At 38.9% G+C, this 24,002-nt stretch overlaps 2 protein-coding genes across 6 annotated transcripts in view; one reads left to right on the forward strand and one right to left on the reverse strand.

Annotated features, from left to right (window-relative positions):
* Nucleotides 1–354: 354 nt before the first annotated feature.
* rprma (reprimo, TP53 dependent G2 arrest mediator candidate a) lies at nucleotides 355–1,566 on the reverse strand. Its single transcript, XM_044216795.1, has one exon. It carries the CDS (start codon nucleotides 1,246–1,248, stop codon nucleotides 940–942), a length of 309 nt encoding a protein of 102 aa, XP_044072730.1. The 5' UTR covers nucleotides 1,249–1,566; the 3' UTR covers nucleotides 355–939.
* Nucleotides 1,567–3,635: 2,069 nt separating this feature from the next.
* galnt13 (UDP-N-acetyl-alpha-D-galactosamine:polypeptide N-acetylgalactosaminyltransferase 13) overlaps nucleotides 3,636–24,002 on the forward strand; it is a 38,416-nt gene continuing 18,049 nt past the window's right edge. For 4 of the 5 annotated variants that reach the window (XM_044217368.1, XM_044217369.1, XM_044217365.1 and 1 more), the window contains exons 1-8: nucleotides 3,636–4,071; nucleotides 7,851–8,143; nucleotides 15,337–15,505; nucleotides 17,751–17,917; nucleotides 18,568–18,775; nucleotides 20,791–20,961; nucleotides 21,673–21,790; nucleotides 22,797–22,977. In XM_044217368.1, coding sequence (XP_044073303.1) covers nucleotides 8,002–8,143; nucleotides 15,337–15,505; nucleotides 17,751–17,917; nucleotides 18,568–18,775; nucleotides 20,791–20,961; nucleotides 21,673–21,790; nucleotides 22,797–22,977 — 1,156 coding nt within the window. In that variant the 5' untranslated portion in view covers nucleotides 3,636–4,071; nucleotides 7,851–8,001. Of the gene's footprint in view, nucleotides 4,072–6,340; nucleotides 6,499–7,850; nucleotides 8,144–15,336; nucleotides 15,506–17,750; nucleotides 17,918–18,567; nucleotides 18,776–20,790; nucleotides 20,962–21,672; nucleotides 21,791–22,796; nucleotides 22,978–24,002 lie in introns of all 5 variants that reach the window. The other variant, XM_044217367.1, reaches the window with a different exon arrangement.

The raw sequence follows: 24,002 nt of genomic DNA on the forward strand, positions 1-24,002 counted from the left end.
ATAAATGATTTTCAGTTGTATGAATTCAATTAGCATTTAGATTTAGCTTTTTAAAGTGAAAAGCAAATGAGAGAAAAATCATTGTTTGTGTGAAGCCATTTCTTCTCCATTCAACACTCACTTCTCCTCACATGTATGCCTAAGAAAATACACGTCTTGGTGTCAGTTTAAATTAATAAATGCTCATAATAGAACCTATTTTCTGTTGGATTCAATAGCACTAATAACCTACTTTCTGTCTTATCAACATTTTTCTATTTTTTTTTTACAATTATCATGTAATTTTACTTTCTGAAATGACTTTGGCAGAGGCGTGACCAGGGCGATATTGAAGGTAGAAAAATAGAGGAAAACTTTAATTACAGAATGAATTTATTCCAATTAACAAGATACATGGCATGTTGGGCTTTCATCACGGCCCACGCAGACACGCATACAGTTATCACTAGGAAATCCAGAGATATACACGGATTAATATATTGCACATTGTATGCAAAAACACATACAACATATACAGTTCATGTTAAACATTAATTTCTTCATTGCATTAGCAATATAAGAGGGTAGTTTTAAGCAGCTAATACGAGGACTTTGCCTTGTCCATGACAAAGGATGCTGCTTGACAAACGGTGCTCCAACTACTGAAATTACAACAGTGCTTGATTGAATACTTTATAAACAAAGAGGCCTGAAAAGCTCTATACCTCTTGGAGATGAATGAGTCTTTGTTGGCATTAAAAAAAGCCACAAGAAATAAGGTTGAACACCTGTGAGCTTCAGTCACCAGTTACCTCCCGCATGGGCACTATTTTTCTGAGGATTTTCTAAATAGGCTACCAATATGAAAACAAGGGCTTGTTCAGGCAGTTCATCATCGCATTGTCTCCCATCTGTCTCCGCCAGACTTCTGATCTGATTCAAATTATAATATAAAGGTCCTCAGTAGGCTCCAACAATAACTGCCTCCGCTTCTTTAGACGGTCTCCTGTCCGTTACTAGAAAGTTGATCATTCCCTCTGACTTTATGAGAAGGTTGCAACCCAAGAAAAATATGCCAAACACCACCGTGAGGGACAAAACGCACATGACGGCAATCTGGACCACCCTCATGATGAAGAGGCTTCTCTCATCCGGAGCGGCGGCCACAAAGCCGTTATCAGTCACCACGGATGAAAAGTTGCAGCAGAAAAACTCCTCCGTCTTGTTGAGCAGTCCGCCCTCCGTTTGGTTGAACCCGGTGTTATTCATTTCCACTTTAAAAATAAAATAAAATCTAACTTTCAGTGCGACAGATGTGAAAGGCAGAGAGGGAAAGACGCGCCTGGCACAACCCCAGAGAAATTGTCATCAAGTGAAAAGTAAAGAAGTGAGAAGCCGAATTGAAGAAGCTCCGTCGGATCAGACAGCGCTCTTCTGGAGTTCAACAAGCTGCCTTGGCATCGCATTACTGGAGATTTCGTGTGTTCAGTAGCCAGTTTCAGAGCGGAATGAATCCACCGACCCGCGGTTAAATAGCCAGACAGCACCTGCCTGCGTTAAACCTGCTCAAGCGGCAGGACACAACAGCAAGAGCGCCACCGCACGACCAGACTGCATGCGCGTCATCAACGACCACGTGCACTAAAGCATGTGGGCCTATGCAGTATATTATGTTCTGTGTGTATTAGGCTATGATGTGTGTGTTGGTGTTGGTGTGTGTGTATGCATTCATGTATCTAGCCTATGTATATGTACGTTACCAGTGTTTTAGGTAGCCTACACACTAACAATATGCAGCTCAGTACAAGATAAATCCTGCAACAAATCCTATCTTTGTGATAAGATAAAACTTCATTTCTTTATTAAGTTTTTATAGTTTCTAGTGGATTATCAATATTTCCTTATAATCCTAATCCTCCTCTATCTATCTATCTATCTATCTATCTATCTATCTATCTATCTATCTATCTATCTATCTATCTATCTATCTATCTATCTATCTATCTATCTGTCTGTCTGTCTGTCTGTCTGTCTGTCTGTCTGTCTGTCTGTCTGTCTGTCTGTCTGTCTGTCTATCTATCTATCTATCTATCTATCTATTGAACCCCTATAGCAAATTGCCTCTTTGGAAAAGAAAAACACAGAAACAAAACTTTCTATGATTTAGTAAAATCTGTTGCCTGTTCAGTAATGCAGCCATTTGTAGTGTCGCTCATAACTCTCAGTATCACCATCTTGTGCTCTAAATTAGTTTTCCTAAACTTTGGATTTTGACTCCTCAAAAGTGGTGATGTTCAAGAGGACACAAGGCCTGTGGAAGCAACAACTACCTACTGACTTCCATACTGACCAATTAAAAAAAAGAAACGCCAAACAACATTAAGCAGAGGTTGAAGACATTCTTCAGATTTTGGAGGTAAAGATGTCATAATTAGACATAATTTCACCCCAAAATGATGTCTTATAAAAACAAGTGGAAGTGCAAGTTCATCACTCAAATGTTTTCTTTTTTCTATTTAACAACCAACCGCACAAAGCCATGACATGAAGTCTTACTCCCTCTCTGGAACAAAGAGGAACTAGGACATGCACTGACATCTAGTGGATGTTTTGAATCTGGTGTGGACACAATGTTTGTTTATCAGCATACAATATATGCAATTATTAATGGAAGTCACATTTATCGCACAGTGCGCCTACTACAGTATACTTGTCAGCTGGTGCATTATAGTCAAGTTCAATGAAATAACAATAAAAGCTTCAAATAAAAAGGCAGTTTACAGTCTGTGGCAGTACTTCAGTGACAGTACATCAGAGTTATCATGAATTGTTGAATGTTAATTAAATGCCAGGCTTAGATTTGATCTAATACACTGCCCAGAGGCCAATGCAATGCCGAAGGTCTCTTATCAAAAGCAGCAGATGGCAGCATTGTTCAACATGATCACCAAAGGTCTTCATTAAAATAGCTGGGATGTAGACAACAGTGTCAGTATGCCAATTTAAATTAATTGGCCCATAGGCACACACAACAAAGTGTATGTAATATATGCTGTTGATTTAAGTGTTTGTTTAGCCACTGCCTGGCTGGAAATTACTTTACAGTATACTTCAACGTACTTCCATCCTGCTGTTATTCCAAGTACATAATGTGAAAACAGACATCAGCAGTGTGAAGAGACTTCCTGGGGGGTTTAGAAACTCAAACTAGGAAGTAATGAAAAGTATTTTAACAAATCTGAAGATCCATTATTCTACCGTGTTAAATAGTAAAAAAACTACTATGATTTTTATTACAGAAAGAGAAAGGCCCATTGTCGTTTAGGTCTCCTCCAACAACTTCAACATAGGGGCCTAATGTTTTGCCTGCCCTGATAAAAAATTAAAAATCAAGCCACTCCCTGGAATCCTTAATGAATTTCTGACTTCTAACTGGAAATAAACAAAAAAAAAACCTCAAAATGAAATGACAAAGATATTATTTTGTATTACACTAAAATCGCAGTACTAATCACTGTATTTTGCCTGTGGCGGTGGTGATAGCGCACGCGCCTACATTTACCAAACGCCCGTGAAGCTCGACTGCAAGAGGATTCGATGAGCGACGTCGCTTTCAGCCAATCAGAGAGGAGAAACGAGACATTTTGCAGGTCGGTGTGAGCTGAGGTTACATTGTGCTGAATACTACCTCGCCTGTCTTCTTACCGTTATAATATTCAGTCGGAGAACAGGTACGTGCTGCTACGTATGTAGCCTTGCCGCATTAGCACTCAAACGAACGGGAAATTTCACGGAGACTGTTCATGTTCACCGGTTTACTGCGGCTCAGCGAGGGACAAATCCTATCAAGGAGTCCGAACAGGTACCATGAGAGGCATTACCGGACGGACATTATCTCACCGGATTGTGGACCACTCCGTATTGAGATGGACTGTAACTTAGGTGTCGTTTCGAGACGTTGCGCGTTTGCAGGAGCAATTCATCCAGTTTAATTTAGCCACTAATTGTACTGTCTAATGGGTCATGTTGTCTGCGTTCAACACGTTGCCTGAGAGCGAGGCTGGTCACTGGTTCACTCGATCCATAATTTAGGTAAGCAGAGAGAATCCTCATTTTCTGTTGCGTGCACACCTTCCATTAGGCAAATCATGTCAAGGTCTTATTGCTTCACACAACATGTAAAAGATTTAATGACGATAATGATGGTGCTTCTAATGTGCTATTACATTAAATCAAGGTTACCATGTTTAGCATCAGTTATGTGTTTATTGGCTCTCAACTGCTGTTGTTACAGTGTTTTCCCATCTTACACCTGCCACATCCCACAATTAATAGAATAATCTTTCAAGTCAATATATGATGTACATGCACATTAATGAAAGATCATGTGTGTGTGTGCATATGCCACACTTTTCAAAACCACCATGGGGATAAATGTAATCTTTTTGTGTTGTTTAGGTTATAAAAGAAGCTACAGTCATTGGCCTAATGGGCTTATTGGGATCAGCTCTATAATCACCTCCTGTTCCTGGTAGGGCTGGGTATAGATTGGCATTTTTTCAATACTGGTGCTAATGCCAATGTGATACCTGAGTTTTGATACCGGTACCAAAACACTACTTTTTTCTCCAGTATTTTAGGTTGAGGAATAGAATAGTTTTCCTACAAAATGTAATGAAATATGCCAAATCACAGTATTTATTGTTGTATCATACATGTTAACCAATCATTCAAGTATTGATGGTTTTCAACACTTGATGCCACAGACACAATTTGTTCTGCACTCAGAAAATATTGATGTTCGATACCACAGCTTCACTTTCATCTTGTGACAATAGAGATGCAGGTGTGTGACTGGGAGATTGCTGGTTTGAATCCCTACCCGACAGGTCTGAGCATGTGAATCCTCTCTCCTCTTCTATCCTTGAAGTACCCATGAGCAAGGCACTTAAATCGCAGTCAATCCCCTAATTGTCAACAGCAGAAAACTGGCCTGCCTTGGCCACATATGACTACATTTATGATATATATCTAATCACTTTTCTTTCAGCTTTGTCTTCAAATGTTTGCTGCTCATATTACTGCCATGGATCCAGTGACAAGTGTCAGATTTCAGTCATGTCCAGTTATATTACTGTGGGCAGCAATTAGTTCAGTCTAACAGTCTGGCAATTGCATACAGTAGAAGCAATACTGCTGAATGAATGAACAATATGTCATTTAGCTCATAGCACTGCACCAGACATTTCACAACAAAGAGGGTTGCTAAAAACACAATTAACTGTCACTTCAGGAAGCAGTTAATAATGCCTGATGGTTTACACTTGTGTTGAAAGGACTGGAAAAAGTGGCATGTGGGAGGGACCTGTTTTTACCGCTGTGTACAGCAGACAAGAAATATTAATCTGTGTAGATGGTTAGGTTAATTGAGTCAGATGACTTCGGACGAGACTCCAGCATGCTGCCAGTAGCGCCGTTGGTGGTACCAAACCCAAACACGTCTCTGCCACTGATGCACCGAAGTAAATGGTTCTAGATGCAAACAGACATCATGAGACAGAATCCATCATTGATCTGTCTACGATGTGAGTGGAGGTGATATGCTTCATACAGACTTGGATTTCAGCAGTGTTACTGAGACCATTTTGATGATTAAACCCATTATCTGGGAATCTAGATTGTGTCCATCTACTTGGGTTAGAAGTCAACAAATGGTGGCTGCCGTGTTTTTGAACGAGATAAGAATTAGCCCAGGGTAGCGGTGTCAGACCACTGTGATGGACATTTAGACAGCCAGCAGAGAGGACTGTGTGTGTGTGTGTGGTGTGCAAAATCATTACCGTGCTGCAAGTGAAAGATAAGGCAATCTGTCAGATTCCCCACAGGAGATGCTGCAGGCATTTTTTCTCACTAGTTGTAAACATAAAAGGGTAGGGTAAGTTTTTATACATGCATGCATTCGCAATCAGTTGCATACTTATATGCACAAATCTGTTTTTACTAAGTAGTTTATATGTTTAAAAAAATGTTGCAGGGGCTCAGTTGGCTTTAACACATCATTCAAACTCAAATTTACTACACTGTGTGATGTAGCCTATATTTACTGTTGTGAAGGTCTAAAAGGCTACTGGGTTTTTGTGTGTTTGATTCTCTATGGCTGAAAGCATTTTTCCCCCCATCATTCCACTTCCATTCTGATTATACTTTCATAAGCCTTTCAGTCAACAAAAACCTATAATTTCAGTCAAGTAGAAATCCTGTTTGAAAGAAAATGATGTTGTTTTTCATGAGAAATACTGTGAGGCATACATTCCATGCCAATGAGATATCTAACCTCCACAAATTGCCTCTGGTTTGAAAGCTTCCCAGATGGTCCTAGCAGCACTACTGATGAAGTGGGAGAAGTCTGTAAAGGGGAAAATGAGCAGTCACTCATCCTTTTCAAATGCCAAAATGTGGAGGGTCTGGGGTCAGTCCAATGTGGGAAGATGGGTGTGACCTCCAATGGACCTCATAAAGGTCTGTGTGCGACCGCAGGCAGTGACACCTGTAAACCCCAAATACAGCAAAGATAAGAAAAATCTATTACAGAAAAAAAAGACAGAAATACTCAATAGCCATTCCCATGTCTGGGTTCTTCTGGAGTGCCACCTCTGCAAACTCAAGTTGGCATTATTGTTATTACATATATATATATGTGTGCAGGTATGTATTTTAGAGCTTGACTGATAAATCATTAGAGCTAATACACTGGCCAATATTATTAGTTTATCGCAGATATATTGGTATATGTTGGGCGATAATTAACAAGAAACTTCAGTATACAAATGCCAAAGATATGTGTGAGGTAGTTTTTAAACAGTGACTCCATTACATACATGTAGTTTGTGTAACACAGAGAACTGGCAAGTTTATTTTTCAGCTGTAAACTGTCCCGCTTAGCACACACCGATCCACCTTTTTCTCCTCCTGATATGATTCTGATACCTCAACTCAGGGTGTATCTGCTGATACTGATTTCTGATTTGAGACCAGTGCTCTCTTTTTCCCAAATTTAAAAGCTGTTTACCTCTCCACAGTAGAACTCACTGGGATCATTTTTATGTGAGGTAACATGATGCCAGGGATTTGCTGTGGCACTACAAACTGAGTTGGCCACCCGCCATGACTTAATGAATGTAACTGATAGTGGAAACATTGAATGCCACCGGGGCACTTCATTTTCAGATTTTTTTAAACTCTCAAATAAACAGTAGATATTTGGTATTTTACCTGCTTCAGAAATCCAGTATAAATTAGGCTATAATGTAAATGTGTATATATACTGTGTATGTTTTCTTTTCACTTTTTTCTTCTCTTTTCTTGTACATCTTTCTCCTTCCTCATATGTAGATACAAGTACAGTACGTAGTTTTCCGATTAACACACTCAAATCTGCACATCTGCACCAAATATAACTCATAACTTCTGTTTCGTTCTGTGAAACACACTGTATCACAGTTTTGTCATGTCTGTCTAATTTAGTCTACCTTTTGTTTAATGTGATATTCCACTAATATAAAAAAGTAAAGGAAATAGATGGAAAAATGCTGTGTAATCTGATTGTGTAGAGCTATGAAATGCATAAAATGAAGTTTGGAGAAGGTGATTAGTAGTCACTTTTACAAGAGACAAATATTGATCTACCTTAAATGTATTTCCTTCACATACTTTGCTGACATCATGTTTCTTCAGAAGTTGAAGTTTTAGATCATTGTAGCTTAATGATTGATTTTCATCTGGAATCACAGCAGGAAAACTAAAGTAATTATCATGATTGTCATTAGATTTAGAGTTCCATCTTCTCACTTAGTTGTTTCTCTCTCCCGTAGGATGACGCCTCTCGGTCAGACCTGCTCCGTCTCCTCCCTGTTTCCTAGCCCAGTTTCCAGAGTTCAAACGCCTCGTCAGCAGACCGAGCGCTCCTGAGCACTCGCTGTGACCCTCCCTGCTTGGCTGCTTGGCTGACATCCCGGGGAGGTGATGCGACGGTTTGTCTACTGTAAGGTGGTGCTGACCACCTCTTTAGTGTGGGTGCTGGTGGATGTGTTCCTGCTGCTCTACTTCAGCGAGTGTAACAAATGTGACGATAGGAAAGACCGCTCGCTGCTCCCTGCCCTCCGAGGTCAGTCCGCCCACTGCTGCTACACCTTTCATTCACAGAATAGACGGGATGGGGCTTGAAGTTTTCAGGGGTCCATTAAGTGCTTTATTCCCTCTCCCTTTCCTACTCCCTTTCTCTTCAAGGTTTGATGTAAGTTTTTCAGTTTTCAGGATTTTCTATTGAAATATTCTGTTGCTCATTGTAAAAAGAGTATTAAAGAGACAAAGGGGTTTACAGTGAGTATACTTTAAGACTTTTCAGAGGAAGTTAAAATGTAAAATTTTGGATTCCAGGGGCTTTAGCAGGCGTTTAAGGGGAATGAACGCTGGAAGAAAATCAAGTCCAGTTCTATTTATGATTTGTTGAATGGAGTTAGTCCAAAACTGTGTTGACAAATGATAACTTTTTTAGTTTCATTTCTCAAATGAAATCAAATTGTATCCATATCTTCTTTAAACATATTCAAGTGTTTGTTCTGTAGAGAAACAATTGAATTCCTAAAATCATATTCATATGTTTGCATGTTGGCACTACAAACCACTTTACGTTTCTGTACATACTGTATAGAAAACTACATCTTGTACACCCTCTACCACTTTTGAAACTATGCTGTAATACTGTTTGTATTTGTCACAGTGAATGACATTTCTATTTATGTTCACCAAGGTAACAAAATCAATGTTTGGTGATGCAGCTGTAAGTGCAGATTGCTTTGAAAAGATTTTTCTGCATTTCCACACAATGGAAAAAGTAATTTTGACAAAAATAAATACAGACACGTTGTTCACCGTGATGGATTACCCATCTCATGTAATGTAACGCATGTTTGTAGTTTCTACAAATAGATTTTAATATTGTACTGAAATGCACTGAAACCAAGAGAACACAGAGGCAGACATGTTTTAGCTTTTAGCAATCGTATTTCCTTTCATAAAATAATTACAACCTAATTAACATATATCAATAATTGTTAAATGCCAAGAAATCAGTGTGGAGTGTGTTTTGCAGTAGGTAAAGTGATACAACTTTTGTGTTCAGACAATCTCAACTACACTTATGTTAATTTAGAATTACATGAAATGGAGCTTTGATTTAGTTTTTCTTTCAGATGCTTGGATGTGGAACAGAATAGGTTTCAACACTATTATCACACAGAGCACACTGATGACATGAAAAACAGCCAGGTTTATCAGAAAACATCCTGCTCTTGAGGCAGCAATCTGCATGTACCGATATATTTTTAAGATAACATGCCATCTTTAGAAAAGAGCTTTTAGAATTTGTAAGTTGTTTGAGAAGTTGTAGGATTGCTGAATGCGATAACTCCGGTTCATAAGTAAGTGGACAATTAACAGAGAATTTCCTTTTTTTTTTTGTTTTGAGTCTCTGCATTTTTGATCTTGTAGAATCTGTAGCCTTTTGTTTGGCATCAGTCAAACAAGCTTATGAATATAACCTTATAGACTTAAAATGTTCCATCATTTCACCAGGATGTTTAACATAATCATCATCTTTCACAAATCCTGTTAAAACGGTGAAGATCACTGAGGGGCAAAACTTTGCCTGAAAGGTCAGAAAAACATGTTGAAAAATTTAAATGTAATTTTTAATAGTTGACAATAATGTAAAAAAATGCACAATTTGAGGTTATTGATCTACAGAAATGCAAAAATCCTGGTATGATTGTTAGAGTTTTGTTTTGTAGTGAATCTCTACCGGCCTCATTTTATTGTCAAATGGGACTGATAAAGATCTAGTTAATTTACCTGTAGTAGCATATACTTTAAGTTTGAAACAATCTCCGTGTGTGCGTTTGTGTGTGAATGTTTCTGAGATCAACCTAAACCACAGTACCTCTTTAGCTGAATTAATTTCCTCACATGCCCTGCAGTAAGCAGGTTTCTAGGAGGCTTGCTAAGCTGCTTTTAAGGTTAGTGTGGCAGAGCTGCCAGCTACTGAGACTGATTCCCATACAAAAGTCTACTGTTACATTGGAGTTACTTTGCATATAAAATAGCTTAAATATCATGGTTTGATAAATATATGAACTGAGTGTTGAGACATTGGTTTTCCATGACACTGCATTACTTGATAGTGTGTTATCATTAAATGGGTTTCAAACATCTTTCAACAGTTTGCTTAAAAAGCTTTCTGTTTATTTTCTCAATCCCAATCTGGAATAACCCTTGACATCATCATTATTTTCTCAGACTTTAGAAAGCTCTCTACAGAGCGACAAAAGTTATAATACAAAGGTTTTCACAGGCTGAGTAGTATTCCTCATGATGAATGAACTCACCCTCGTATAAAATCAGTGGAGTGTCCCTTTAATATAGACACGGCTTTAGATAAATTCATCCGCTAAAGTTGCTGGTTGGTCCTTTTTGGAGTCGGTGGGTTTTGATTTCCATCAATGACTGAATTTAGTAGGAATTTATAAAAAAAATTGTCATTTTTACTGAATCCAAGCATGCATATTTTAATTTGTCCCAACCAACCATCTGTTAACACTGGTCTGAGATTTGTGGAGATCTTCCCTGAGACAGCTACAGCCCCTGTGAGCATTAATGAGTGGTAAATATATACAGTAACTTTTCACAGTTTTGCTTGTTATGAAGTGAAAAGAGCAGCTGATTAACTGTTGATTATGAGTCTCACTTCCTTAAGGCTACACAGCCACATCTAAGGTTCGGGTTTAGATTTTTTTCAACAATCAGCTCCTCTGTATTTGAAAATAAAATGTCACAAGACTATCAGCTGATGAGTTGATTGGTTTAATGGCGATTAAATACAATTTAACAGTTTCATTATTTTCAGCATTAGAAACTGGTAGTGTTTGTTTAAAGCTGACGCAGTCAGCCACTCGAAGAGGCTGAGTGTCACAAGGCGAAGCTGTGTGCCACACAGGATCTTTTTGGAAATGAAATGTAATTCAGTGACGGTTGGCACTTTCACTTGTGGATTGGAATCACTGCATCTGTCTTTGTACACACTTCTGTACACACAACATCTATTGCATGTTGCTCTCCCTGGGAGAGGGATCCCTCCGCTGTTGCTCTCCCTGATGTTTCTTCCATTTTTTCACGGTTAAAAGGGGAAGACTTTTTGGGGGGAGTTTTTCCTCATCCGAATCGAGGGTCTAAGGACAAAGGGTGTTGTATGCTGTAAAGATTGTAAAGCCCCTTGAGGCAAATTTGTGATATTGTACTATATAAATAAAATTGACTTGACTTGTTTAGTATTGCAGTACATATATACATACAGTATTGTTCATCCTGACCATGTTAAATTTCAGGATTTTAGTTTGACTTTGTGTTGAAGCATATCTATTAAAACTCAATCAGGAAAAAAATTATGATACAGTGAGAACAAAAAAAACCCTCCACCTTTTTATTTATCAAGTACATATTTTATAGTAGGAATTTCACTTATTTTACATGCTTATGCCCATAAAATAATCATTCTGTCATTCAGATATCTCTATCTGTTTGTAGAACAGATGGCTGTCATTTAACGGTTTGCTTTTAATTTGAATGTGATACCATAAGGTTGCTTTAATGTGGTAATGGCACAAGGAGCTGAGGTGAGAAGATCTCAGTCATGGCATCGTAGGGTGTGTTGCAGAATGCTGCTTTTAGCTGTTTTTCAGAACACAAAAATAGAATTCTCACTGTGAATTATTCTTTAAAGACTTTCCTCCCCTCACAGAGGAAGCTTACCATTTTCTGGGTACTCATACCTTTGCAGATATTACACTTAAATGTCATACAAGACTTCTGATCCTAATTGCCTTGAATAGTTGGTCTTTGTGTGAGCTTCGCCTCACTTGGTAGTCATATAGAAAGATAATATGTTGCAGTTAGGGTGAAGGTGCACATAAGAGCAGCATAGCGTAGTATTCTGCAGGGTGTTTGTTCCCAGCCTGCTGTGGTTTTGTGTTCAACGGGAGCTTCTCTGATATATAATGTGATGCCAGCTGGGTCAGACTTGCAGGCAGGAAGCAGCAGAGGGACGTGGAGGTAAAGTATGGAGGAAAGAGAGTGGATTAAGCTTGTGATAGAGCCTCCAACTGTGCACAACTACACAGACCTTTTCCTGTAAAGAAAATGAGAATGAAAAGAGCTGGAAGACAATCTACATGCAGATTAGTGTCTGAGTCCACTCGATAAGAGAAATCTGGAATCTCTCAAACAACAGGGATCAAAGTCCAGCTGAGCTCTCGCAAGACATTTCAATAATGAAGTATAGTACTGTATAGAGAAGGCTATAACATATACCACATGTGGCAAATGTTTTTTAGAGAGTCTAGAGTTGCACACATATTGTTAATTTGTCAGAATTATGATCTTATGAATCACATAACGGACAGGTAGACAGGTAGACATGTGGCACTTTATTTTTGTTCAGCACTGAAATATGAGTGATTGTGTCTCAGAAGACTCATTACGTGTGAGTGTGAGGGAAACCTTTTCACTGTAATTGCTTGGGATAAAGCTGCAGGCAAGGACATTGAATTAGATTGATTGACCCGAGGACAGACAGAGCCACTGTTTTCTTCCCAGATGATCGCGGTCATCTTTTATAATGAATGCTCTGTGTCAGGAGGAGAGTGTTTCGGGCTTGAAAATACCACAGAGTTTGTTTCCGAAGGCTCCTCTGATCTGTGTGTTGCAAAGCAAAACCACATTCATTTGAGCGTTTCTAATCTTCATATTCAATCTGACTATTTGCATTATTTCATAAATGGAGAATTTTGAAAGTGCTGAGGGTGAAAAATGATAATTTACAGTCCCAATGGGAGAGCTAAGTTGTTAATTTGAGTATGTGCTAATCTCTTATAAAAGTCATATATATCATTTCAAACATGATGGACTATGGTCTATGGACCAAAGTGGTAGCCCGGCCGACGGACCAACATTGCAATCCATAGAGCCATGCAGCCAGCGCAGATCAAGAGAAAACGTCTAGTTAATTTTAGCAAAATTCATGCTATCTTAAATGTGAACCATATTATTCTGACAACGTCACATACATTTGACTGTTGCGTGTATCACATATGGGTAAAAATAAAACATAAAAAATATTTATCAAGGATATTTTATAACATTCAAGGTGTAACAAAGAGAGCAGAAATGTAGTGGTAATCTGCGAATGACAGTTTGCCTTGTTATTTCAAGGCCGGAGGACTTTCTCCTGCAAAATTCACAAAGTATTCGGCTCTCTGCAGTTGTACTACATCTGACAGTACTGTTCCACACATTATTCAGTAACCCATTTTCATAGATCAAAATACTGTATATATAGTTTTACATTTTAAAATAATCTATAAGATTAGTTGTTTATGCTGTGGTGAAGGCAAACACAGTAAAAGCGAACCAGACTGGTTTGTTTGTTTGTTTATTGTTTATTTAGCTGGGACAATGCACAATAAATGTATTGTACCCAATATAGCTAAAAGCTAATTTTCATCTGTAGCCCCTGGGCGGAGGCCACTAGTGTTGCAGGCATAAAAGATGAGTTATAGTAAATCAAAACCAACACTTTTTACACTTTGTAAAAAACAGACACCAAAAAAAGACCATATGAAAAACTACAAAACAAAACAAAAATAACAACCACCCTGAAAGTGGTGTTGATGGATGTTCTGGCTGTGTACGATTTTTCCTGAAAGTTCCCATCCTGTGTTTATTTGTACCTATAGATTGATGGATTGGAGAGGCTGAGCATGTATTTGATGTACACTTTGTCCAGCTCAGCTCTTGAGCTGTGTCCATCAGATTTAAGCCATTGTCCAAATGGAGAGTGTCAGCAGCACGTTAAAGAAAAGAGCAGGATCCGTTGAGGTTAACAATTGAGCAGACACCAGCCTGTCTCCACGACGGGTCGTAGGGAATCCTCTTAACCTGGGACCTTGCAGCTAATGTGAACTGTGTGTCCCCCTTTCATGGAAATCACTGCATCTGCTCTGAGAGATTATGAGAGAGAGAGAGAGTGCACAGTCATACATCCATGGGAGGTTATTTACCTTTGGTGAAGGGGGCTGGCTCTGTGCAGCAGCAACAGCAGCAACAGCAATGCTGATGTTTTGCAGGCATTTGACTGTAGCAGCATATAGCAAAGAAGAGTGTGGTAATTCTAGAAAGGGTTTTGCTTTCATAACACTTTTTCATCTATGAATACGTTCTCCCAAATCTCTGAATTCAAAACCTCCTAATAGATTAAATTAAAATTAAATATAGCTGCCAGACTGCGCAGTGCTTAATACCCACTCAGCCAAAACCACAGCAACCAGGAGAGAGCTTAAGCAGAGCGCCCGCACTGTCTGTATTAAATGTCTTATACTGTTTTTCACATTCACTAATGTGAGAATGCCATATCATTTTCTGTATGAGCAGTATTGTGCAGTAAGTGTTATTATGTTGTATTATCCTGTATACATGCTGCCAGTACATGAATTGCTCTTAAAACACATACACACAAACACCAGTTTGGTACATGCCCATTGATCTGGAAAATGTACTTTTATGCTCTGGCTTTTATCTAGTATTAAAGATTACACTTTACAGACTGTACAGAAATAGAAGTAGCATGCTTTGCTGCACTCTCCTCCACCTGAAGAAACATAATAAACCTTTGCATCTGTGATATCCACTCCAGAATTTGTACATCTCAACGGCCCACTGCTTCATTCTCTTTGTCATGTACTAATTTTAGATTAGAAAAGATTAGAGACACACTTTTTTCTCAGAACAGCAGATTATATATTGATATAAATTGTCAAAGAAGTACATTTCTAACATGTATGTGTTATATATATCATTCTCCTTCATTGAAGCTTCATTTGTAGTCAAACCAGCACTATATTTATAATATTTGTATTCAACTTGTGCACTCTTACTTCTTTGAGTTTTTGAAAAACCACCACAACTCTTTTTTTCCCCACTGGTTAGAACAGGGAACACAGCCAACAGACTGGGGTTAGAGAGGTCAGTCAGTACTCATTACTCTCAGTCCCATTTAAAGAGATGTGGAGCATTTGTAATTTAGTGGGATTTTATATCGTAGTAGTCCTTCTCATATTGTTTCCTTATCAGGAATAGACTTTACTTATAAAGCAATTCATTTTTCTCCCCTCCTTAGTGAGGAAAAAACACAATAATGGGTTTGATTTCTCATCAGATATGTCCTTTTGTTTTGCCTCTGTTATATTACAGCGGTGATATCTCGGAGCCATGAGGGTCCGGGGGAGATGGGCAAGGCGGTGAACGTCCCCAAGGACGAGCAGGAGAAGATGAAGGAGCTCTTCAAGATTAACCAGTTCAATCTGATGGCTAGCGACATGATTGCACTCAACAGGAGTCTGCCGGACGTGAGGTTGGATGGGTGCGTGAGCTTGGGTGTCCTCCAGATGCATGCTGTGAATCACACCACTGACCCTTTAACACACACATGCGCGCGCACACATACATCCACTCTCCAACAGAACAGCATAACACAGTCCTCACCCTGCTCCTCCGCTGCCTGCAAATCTTGGTACCTTTGATACCCATCGCACATTGCAAGGCACCAGTGTTTCTTTATCAAACAGCTGACATTTCAGCTGATACTTTCTGCTTTTTGCTTCTTTATTTCTTTGGGTTTTTCACTCCTTAATGTGTGTAGACTTTTATGTCGGGTTCACTAGAAATTGTTCCAGTAGTCAGACAAATGTGTTTGATGGCTCAAGGCAGCAGGGATTCTTTCTCTTGTCAAAAGAGTCTCAACAGGGTGGCAGACAGTGAAATGCAGAGATGAAATGCTCTAAATTATCGAAGCAATTCTGATGATTAGAGTCATTCTTAAACAATTTGTTGAGTCCATGAGATTGTATTGGTATTAATAACTTTTTATCTAATGTGAAAAGACATCTCTAATTATGGGCACTGTTTCAATGCAGAATCCATCTGAATCCTCAAGTGTGTACATTAGGCCTGACATATGAATGGGAGCAGGGTTTTGTTTACTGTCACTCAAGATCCATTTGAGCACTTAATGAAAATCCAAGGAGCAATTTGTGTGAAACATGAACACATTCGTCCCGGGCTGCTGATATGCACCGGCATTCGCCTCTCGTGGAGTCGTTATCTGAGCTATTTGTGTTTAAATATTCCAACTGAACACGACTTCTCCGCAGCACTTCCATTAAGTGGATACCAAAGGCTCTACCAGTCAGCTAAACTATGAGAAATAGGCCACAAGAATGTGTTTTTTTCACACCTATGTTCCACGGTTTTACTATTGCTGTTCTTGCCTATACCAAGAAAATGCCAACTCAAGACTTTTTTTGCAATATGGAGATGCAAATGTAAGGATCTTTTTGCCTGCATAGTGCAAAAGAAGACCTATATTACTTAGAAAAAGTGAAAATTCAGCTGATTCCAACTCCTTTTTCCATTCATTATGGCTCCATCCTTCTCTCAATATAAATATTACAGCAGCTTTATTACACAGCACAGCTTAGCCTTGCAAAATGTCACCAGCTGTGTGGTGAAAATTATCCAGAGCCATGCAGAATTGCCAGTCGTTGCTTCTGAAAGGCAATAACATTTTGTCTTGAAGGCAACCTCCTGGCCTAGTTGTGTCAGTCAGTGGCGTCACTTTGAATAGACAGGACTGAACTAGCAATGCTGTCTGCTCCGTTGGCTTCGTTCACCCTCCGTCACCTCCCACTACCCCTCCTCCCGCCCTGGCCGTTCCACCTCCTCTGCTTCTGTAACGCAGCTCATTATTTATTCAACATCAACCACTACTGCCCCGTCCCACGTTTGCCACATTCCCACTCTTCAGCTTTGACAGATGTCCCATCAAGCCAAGGACATGTTGACGTAGCTGTCAACACTGGTTTTGCTTTTTCTTTGGAGATATTTGTCAGTAAATCTCGTATGACAATGTTTTTTCCCTGACGGCAGCTTTGGATAGCAGCAGGACACACTCAGATTCTCTTCTCAGACACTTTTCATACGATATAATGAGAGAACCACTGTGACTGCAGCTTGGAAAACAACACTGTATCTTTAGACTATCAAATTTAGACTGGTTATTTTTTAGGTTTAGGTATAAGGATACAAATGCTTATGTTCAGGTATTACATTAGCCATGGCTGAGTTTAGTTTAGCTGCTGCTAAGGATTCTATTTTCAGTGAATCACTTACTTTTTGTAGAATTAATTAATCATTTAGTTTATAAAATATCAAAATAATTACAAATGACCATCAAATGGTGTGCACTCAAAACATCCGTATTCATTTAAAATCTGAAACATTTGAGCAGTTCTAAGCAGTAAATGTTTGGGAATTTACTTGATTAATGGATTAATATAAGTTGTGTGTAAATGTTATTGATTTAATTTTTTTCTTTTACCTGAGATGAATCTAAGGGCTTGCCAGATTAGTAAATAATATTTAAAAAAGAAAAAAAAAGAAAAATCAGCTTCATGTTAATTTTTGGATTTTTCTCAGTTTTTTTGTGAAATACTTCAAGACTTTACCTCTACAGGCCATGGAATAATCTGTTGTGTAACTTTCCTTTAAACAATTCTACTTTACTGATTAAATTATTATTATTTTTTTTTTCACTGTTGCTTTATCAGCTGTAAAACCAAGGTGTACCCAGACGACCTGCCAAACACCAGCATTGTCATCGTGTTTCACAACGAGGCATGGAGCACCCTGCTGCGGACAGTTCACAGCGTCATCAACCGCTCTCCCAGACACTTGCTTGTCGAGATCGTGCTAGTGGACGATGCCAGTGAGCGAGGTTGGTGGTCTACACTCTGGCCAATAAGTAGCTCACCATATGTACAGTATCTAATATCCGATGGACACAGGCTTAACTCTTGTCAAGGATACAGGATGGACATGTTGAACTCAAGTAGGCTGATGAACAATGTGAACAATATGAGACACAAAACTCTGAATCAGGCTCAGTGGATCATCAAACTTAGCAATATAAGAAACAATTAACACAACATAGCTTTTGCTACAATATCAGATCTGCGGAATCAATATTTACTCTTTAGAACTGATGACAATAAATACACTTACTAAACTGAGAAGTAGGGCTGCAACTAACAATTGTTTTTGTTATCAATTAGTCTGCCAATTAGATTCTTGCTTCATTGATTAATCATTTGGCCTAAAATACGTCAGATAGTCAAATATTTGACATCTGACATATGTCAAATAGTCCAAACAGTCCAAAACCCAAAGATATTTCATTTAGACTTATAAAACCAGCAAATATTCACATTTGAGAAGCTGGAACCAGAAGATTTTGGGCATTTTTGCTTAAAAAAAATTACTCAAATTCAAACTTTTTGTCGATACATTTTCTGTTGATTTGACAAATGGATAAATTGACTAATTCTTTCAGCTCTGTTAAGTGAAATTACTGTTGTTTTGATTCAGACTTCCTGAAGAAGAAGCTGGAGAACTATGTGCGGACTCTGGAGGTGCCAGTGAGGATCCTGAGGATGGAGCAGCGGTCAGGTCTAATCAGAGCCAGGTTGAGGGGGGCGGCTGCCACCAAAGGTCAGGTCATCACCTTCCTGGACGCTCATTGCGAGTGTACTGTCGGCTGGCTGGAGCCCCTGCTGGCGCGCATCAAAGAGGACAGGTAGGAGCCAAAATGGGCCGCACAAACTTAATGTTTCAAATTTTAATGTTGATATTTAAGGCGCTGATGTGAAATAACGACTGAATTCTACTTTTTAGGGGCAGCCACTACAGCGTTAATGAGCTTCTCATTGTCATTCATTTTAATTCTTTGCTTTAATCTTTTGCTCTTGTGCTTTATTAATACTGGTAATATCGCATTTCGCTTAAGTTGCATCATTGGGTGCTTGAGCCAAAACTCTCTCTGAATATTGATGGAACAGCAAACCATCAGTTATGGATACACAGTTTGAGCCTGACGCTGCTGATAGGAGAAGATAATTTTGCATCGTCTGCTTATGCCTCAGAGGAAAAGCTAGCTCTAATTACTGTAGCTCTGTTTTTGTGTTAACTCTGCTATGACTGATGCTAGCAGACGCTGGTAAAGTCAAGATTAAAGTGGACAAGGGCATGTCTTTTAGCTACAACTGATACATGTTTGGGGACAAATATGATGTGGCCCGGCTGAGCAGGAGATCTTTTCTTTTGTTTGTTTTGACAAGAGGATGTTTTCTTCAGCTAAGAGTGTTTGTACAGTTGTTAAGCCAAATGTGTTCATTTAAAGTGACAAGGTGTTTGTTTGGTTTCTGTTATTTATCAGAGTATTAAAATATTATTTCAGGCTTTTACTTCTTTCTTGTTAAAAACAAACAGAAAGTGTATCTGCTGTGTCTGTGAGAGTGACATAAACAGATGGATGGATTGATAATAATTCTCCTGCGATCCATCTCTTATCTGAGGTCAGACACATTCATTCTTCCCTCAGGAAGAAATCAGTATCATATGACTCAGAATATTATATTATGGAGCCATTACACTTTTACTGAACACTGCTGCAGATGTATTGATGTCTTTTAAGTATGGGTGCAGACAGAGAGTATACAGTATGTTGATGATTGATGATACAGGTTGTTTTGGTAAATCTAAAAAAGGGCTGAGAGGGCTGGTTGACATCAGGTTTGTGATATTAACATTTTGTCCAATATTGATATATACTGTATCAGGATCTGGCAAATGTGTTCAGAATCATGTATAGTTTGCTATGTTGTGTTCCACTGCTGTGCATTTCATCAGAAAAGAACTCAATAACTACCTTTGCTAAGTTGTAATTGCAGCATGCATGATATTATTATATTATCATGATACAATTACACTTGATATTCAATAAACAATAATCCTGAAATATTTCCCTAATGCAAAGGTGAGTAAAAGTGATCAAGCTGTATGCACCATGAAAAAAGACAGACATGCAATATACTTTTATATATTTGCCGGCTGGTCATTCTTGGTTAAGATACCTACATAACAAATGCTTTTAAGCTGTTTTGATAATGTGATAGCTATTTTAAGCTTTCCTCTTCAGCAGTCAAGAAAGAAAATGCCATCGGATGCAGATTTTATTTTTTGGATTGATGCTGGAGCAACTAAACTACAATGAGTAATATGATGTTGTCTAGACCTAAAACAATTAATCGATTAACCGATTAGTCAAACAGAAGATTAATAAGCTACAATTTAGGTTTTTGATTAATCAGTCAACCAACAATGGCTAATATTCAGAAATGTGAGGATTTTCTGCTCTTCTCTGTTTTCTATTGTAAATTTAAAATCTTTGGGTTTTGGACTGTTTGTCTGACAGAACAAGACATTTGAAGATGCTGCCTTGGGCTCTGAGAACTTATGATAGCTATTTTTGGCTATTCTTTGACTTTTATAGACTTAATCAATTGATTAATCAAATAATGAACATTCAGCTGATTGCAAATCCTCCAGTTTTTCTGTCCATTATGATTCATCAAAATGTAAATAATCATTAGTGTGGTCAGGACTAGGCAGTTAATTTCTTCAACCATTACTTGATTTACATCACCACACTTTTGCTCATATGCATTATGTTTTAAATCTTCAGCAAGACTGCATTTACTGTGTCATTTATCTCAGCATTGAATCTTACACTGTGTTTTTTGTGTCTTTCAGGACAGCAGTAGTGTGCCCTATCATCGACGTCATCAGCGACGAGACGTTTGAATACATGGCAGGCTCAGATATGACCTATGGCGGATTCAACTGGAAGCTGAACTTCCGCTGGTACCCTGTTCCCCAGCGGGAGATGGATCGACGCAAGGGTGACAGAACACTTCCTGTCAGGTACTCAGGGACAATGTTTCTTCCTCCTCTGAAGCTAAATCTAGATAATTTTTCAGGGGAATGTGTGACTTACTTTCCACTTGTGTAATATCTTTTGATTAAGAATTAACAGAGGAGGAGGTCAAATTACACAAAAAAGGTGAAATTACACTTTTTGTAAGTTCAAACAGACGTTAGTTCTCAGTTTCTTATCAGAATGGGTTTATCTGTGATGGCAGCAGGCCACAGAGAAGACATGCTTAGTTAGATTTCTTCACAAGAACTCCTCTTATGGAAAGTGCCATTTTTATCTGCAGATAGAAATAAATCCTTTTCCTCTGTGTATCCCCCTGATGCAGGCAACTGCCTAAATAGCATCCTGATAGTTGTGAGCTCATTTAATTTAAAAATAGAAAAATAGAAACTCTGCTCACAGTTGTCCTTTTTTGGCTATGCACAGTTTGTCATCTGTATGCAAATCACTCCCAGCAACAAACGATATCCTTAATTAAGGGACGACTTTAACATAGAATTAATTAAAAGATAAAAGTAATTACTCCTCTAAGGCTTTGTTTCAAATTGTCAAACAAATTGGTCTTTTATTGTATTCTGAATGTTCCTTAGAGTTACACAAAGATACTAATAAACACAGCACGAAGAGACGTAATATTGCAAAAGGATTTATTATTTTTTTGGTGCTTTTTGTCTTAATTTGTTGTCTGTCTGTTGCAGGACTCCCACCATGGCAGGAGGATTATTCTCTATAGACAAAAAAAACTTTGAAGAATTAGGAAGCTACGATCCAGGGATGGACATCTGGGGCGGCGAGAACCTGGAAATGTCTTTTAGAGTGAGTGACAGACCGGGGGAGGGATGCTATCATGATGTTATCACGTCACCAGACTTGATGTCAATGGGTACACGCCAACTCCCTTTATTGTATCCACATTTCCCCCACTTGCATCTTTTCCTTTAATCCCTTACAATTCAAGGGAGAGATTCTTGGAAATATATGTACAAGACAAAACGGATTAAGAATTGTGACAACTGTTTGACAAGTATCTGCAGATGCAGCTAACGACTGTTTAGACTGTATACGGATCAGTGAGAAAACAATTTGTTAGTGTACTTCACTGCTCAGACATGCACATTTATTTATTTATGATTCACTTGTATATTCATTATTTAGTAATCCACATCATGATTAGAATGTCTCCTAATGTTTTTAAACATTTAAATATCTATTTTTTTAGTGTTTAGGGAAAAAAGGAAAGGCTGTAATTATAGCTCACATCAAAATGTACTTTCTGCCCATCGCACGGTAATTGATTTGCAGCTTCACACGTGAAATGGAAATGGAAATGACACTGATAGACAATATAACGTGTTTATTGATGAAAGACAACAGGCAGCAGTGACGAGGGGAAATGTTCTGAATAAAGTCCTGGACTATAAGATGCAGGTTAAAAGGGAAATGAGAATCATAAAAAGAAAACTGATGAATGTTGAATAAGAAAACACACAAAATCTAGCTTTTAGGAATAATATGACTTGGGGCGATGCGGCTTCAAAGCAGCATCAGCTGCAGCGTTCAGTCACAAACAGATGTCCTGTAAAGGAGTGTGTCTCTTGTTTCCTTGCTTAAGCCTCCTTGCTTGCAGAATTAAGAGCACTGTAATGTCCTTTTTGATGACGGATTTGATCGATTTCTGGGTTACCTGAGAATCCAGGAGAGAGGAACGATCAAATAAGGGGACTGGCATTTACCCAATGTTCTGTCAGTTTGTATTGACTGTATTTTGTCTGCTTTCATGCCACATACTATGTAAATCTACATTGTCTGCATGTGTCTGCAGATCTGGCAGTGCGGTGGCTCGTTGGAAATTGTAACATGTTCTCACGTTGGCCATGTTTTCCGGAAGGCCACCCCATACAGCTTCCCCGGAGGAACAGGCCAAGTCATCAACAAGAACAACAGGCGCCTGGCTGAAGTCTGGATGGATGATTTCAAAGATTTCTTCTATATCATATCACCAGGTACTGCATCTTTCTGCCACTGGAATAGTAGAATCACATGTTGACGACTTTGCTAAAGTGGCATGAATTCTGCATGTTTTAAAAGTTTCTGTGAATATATAGTTCAGTCAGGAATTTAATCGATGTCTTATTCATTGTGCACCGCTGTTCAAAAGCAGATATGAACAATCCTCGTGACCAGACCCCTCTGCGCTATTTATGTGCTCGCTGATATTACATTTAGCAAATTGGTGTGAAAAGGAAAGACTCGTCTGCTCTCTTTAATTCTTTAATTCTCATGCATGGTACTTTATCTTGCTCATTTGGGAATTCATATTTCTCCTTTTACTCCATCTCACATTGGAATTTAATGCCGCTTTTGTCATCTCCAAACTGGGATTAATTAATTCCTACTTTCAGACACATCTTTTTAGTGCTCCTCTGAACTCGAGTTCAGAAATTTGTCAAAGATGGTCTTCTCTCCAACACAGCTCAAACACACACGGACAAATTAGAACAATAGGATTGTGTGGATTGAGAGATGAGTACCCCTCCATCTGTCGACGTAGTAATGTGATTACCCTTCAGCAGGCAGCAGTGTCCTGGAAATCTCTGGTTAAGTGTTTTAGATGCCAGCCAACCTGTAAGGGATCATCCGTAATCTGCTGATTTTATGGCACAAATTGTGACCTTCTCCTCCACTCAGTCCGGCAGGATTCAGCACGGGCAGGTGTGCAGAAAGAGCCGGGGGGTTGTGATGGATGAGTCTTTCTGCGTATTGTGGCCCCACAATGACTGTCTGTTCCTCCCGGACATTAGGGAGAATGATCTGGGCCACGCTGCTGCCAGACCTCACTTATTGGCACAGTGTGTTGCTCAGGCTGAGTTTGGGAGTGGCATCCAGCGATCCTATTAAAAGTGCATCTCCCTCCACGTCCCTCCTCTGCACTGGTGATTTCAAGATCAAAGAGGCTATTCATCATCTGCAACATGTGATGCTCAGACCTTACAGAGAGAGAGGGAGAGAGAAAAGAGCCAGGGGAGGA

Source organism: Siniperca chuatsi, linkage group LG12 (genome assembly GCF_020085105.1).
Source record: "Siniperca chuatsi isolate FFG_IHB_CAS linkage group LG12, ASM2008510v1, whole genome shotgun sequence".
NCBI lineage: Eukaryota > Metazoa > Chordata > Actinopteri > Centrarchiformes > Sinipercidae > Siniperca > Siniperca chuatsi.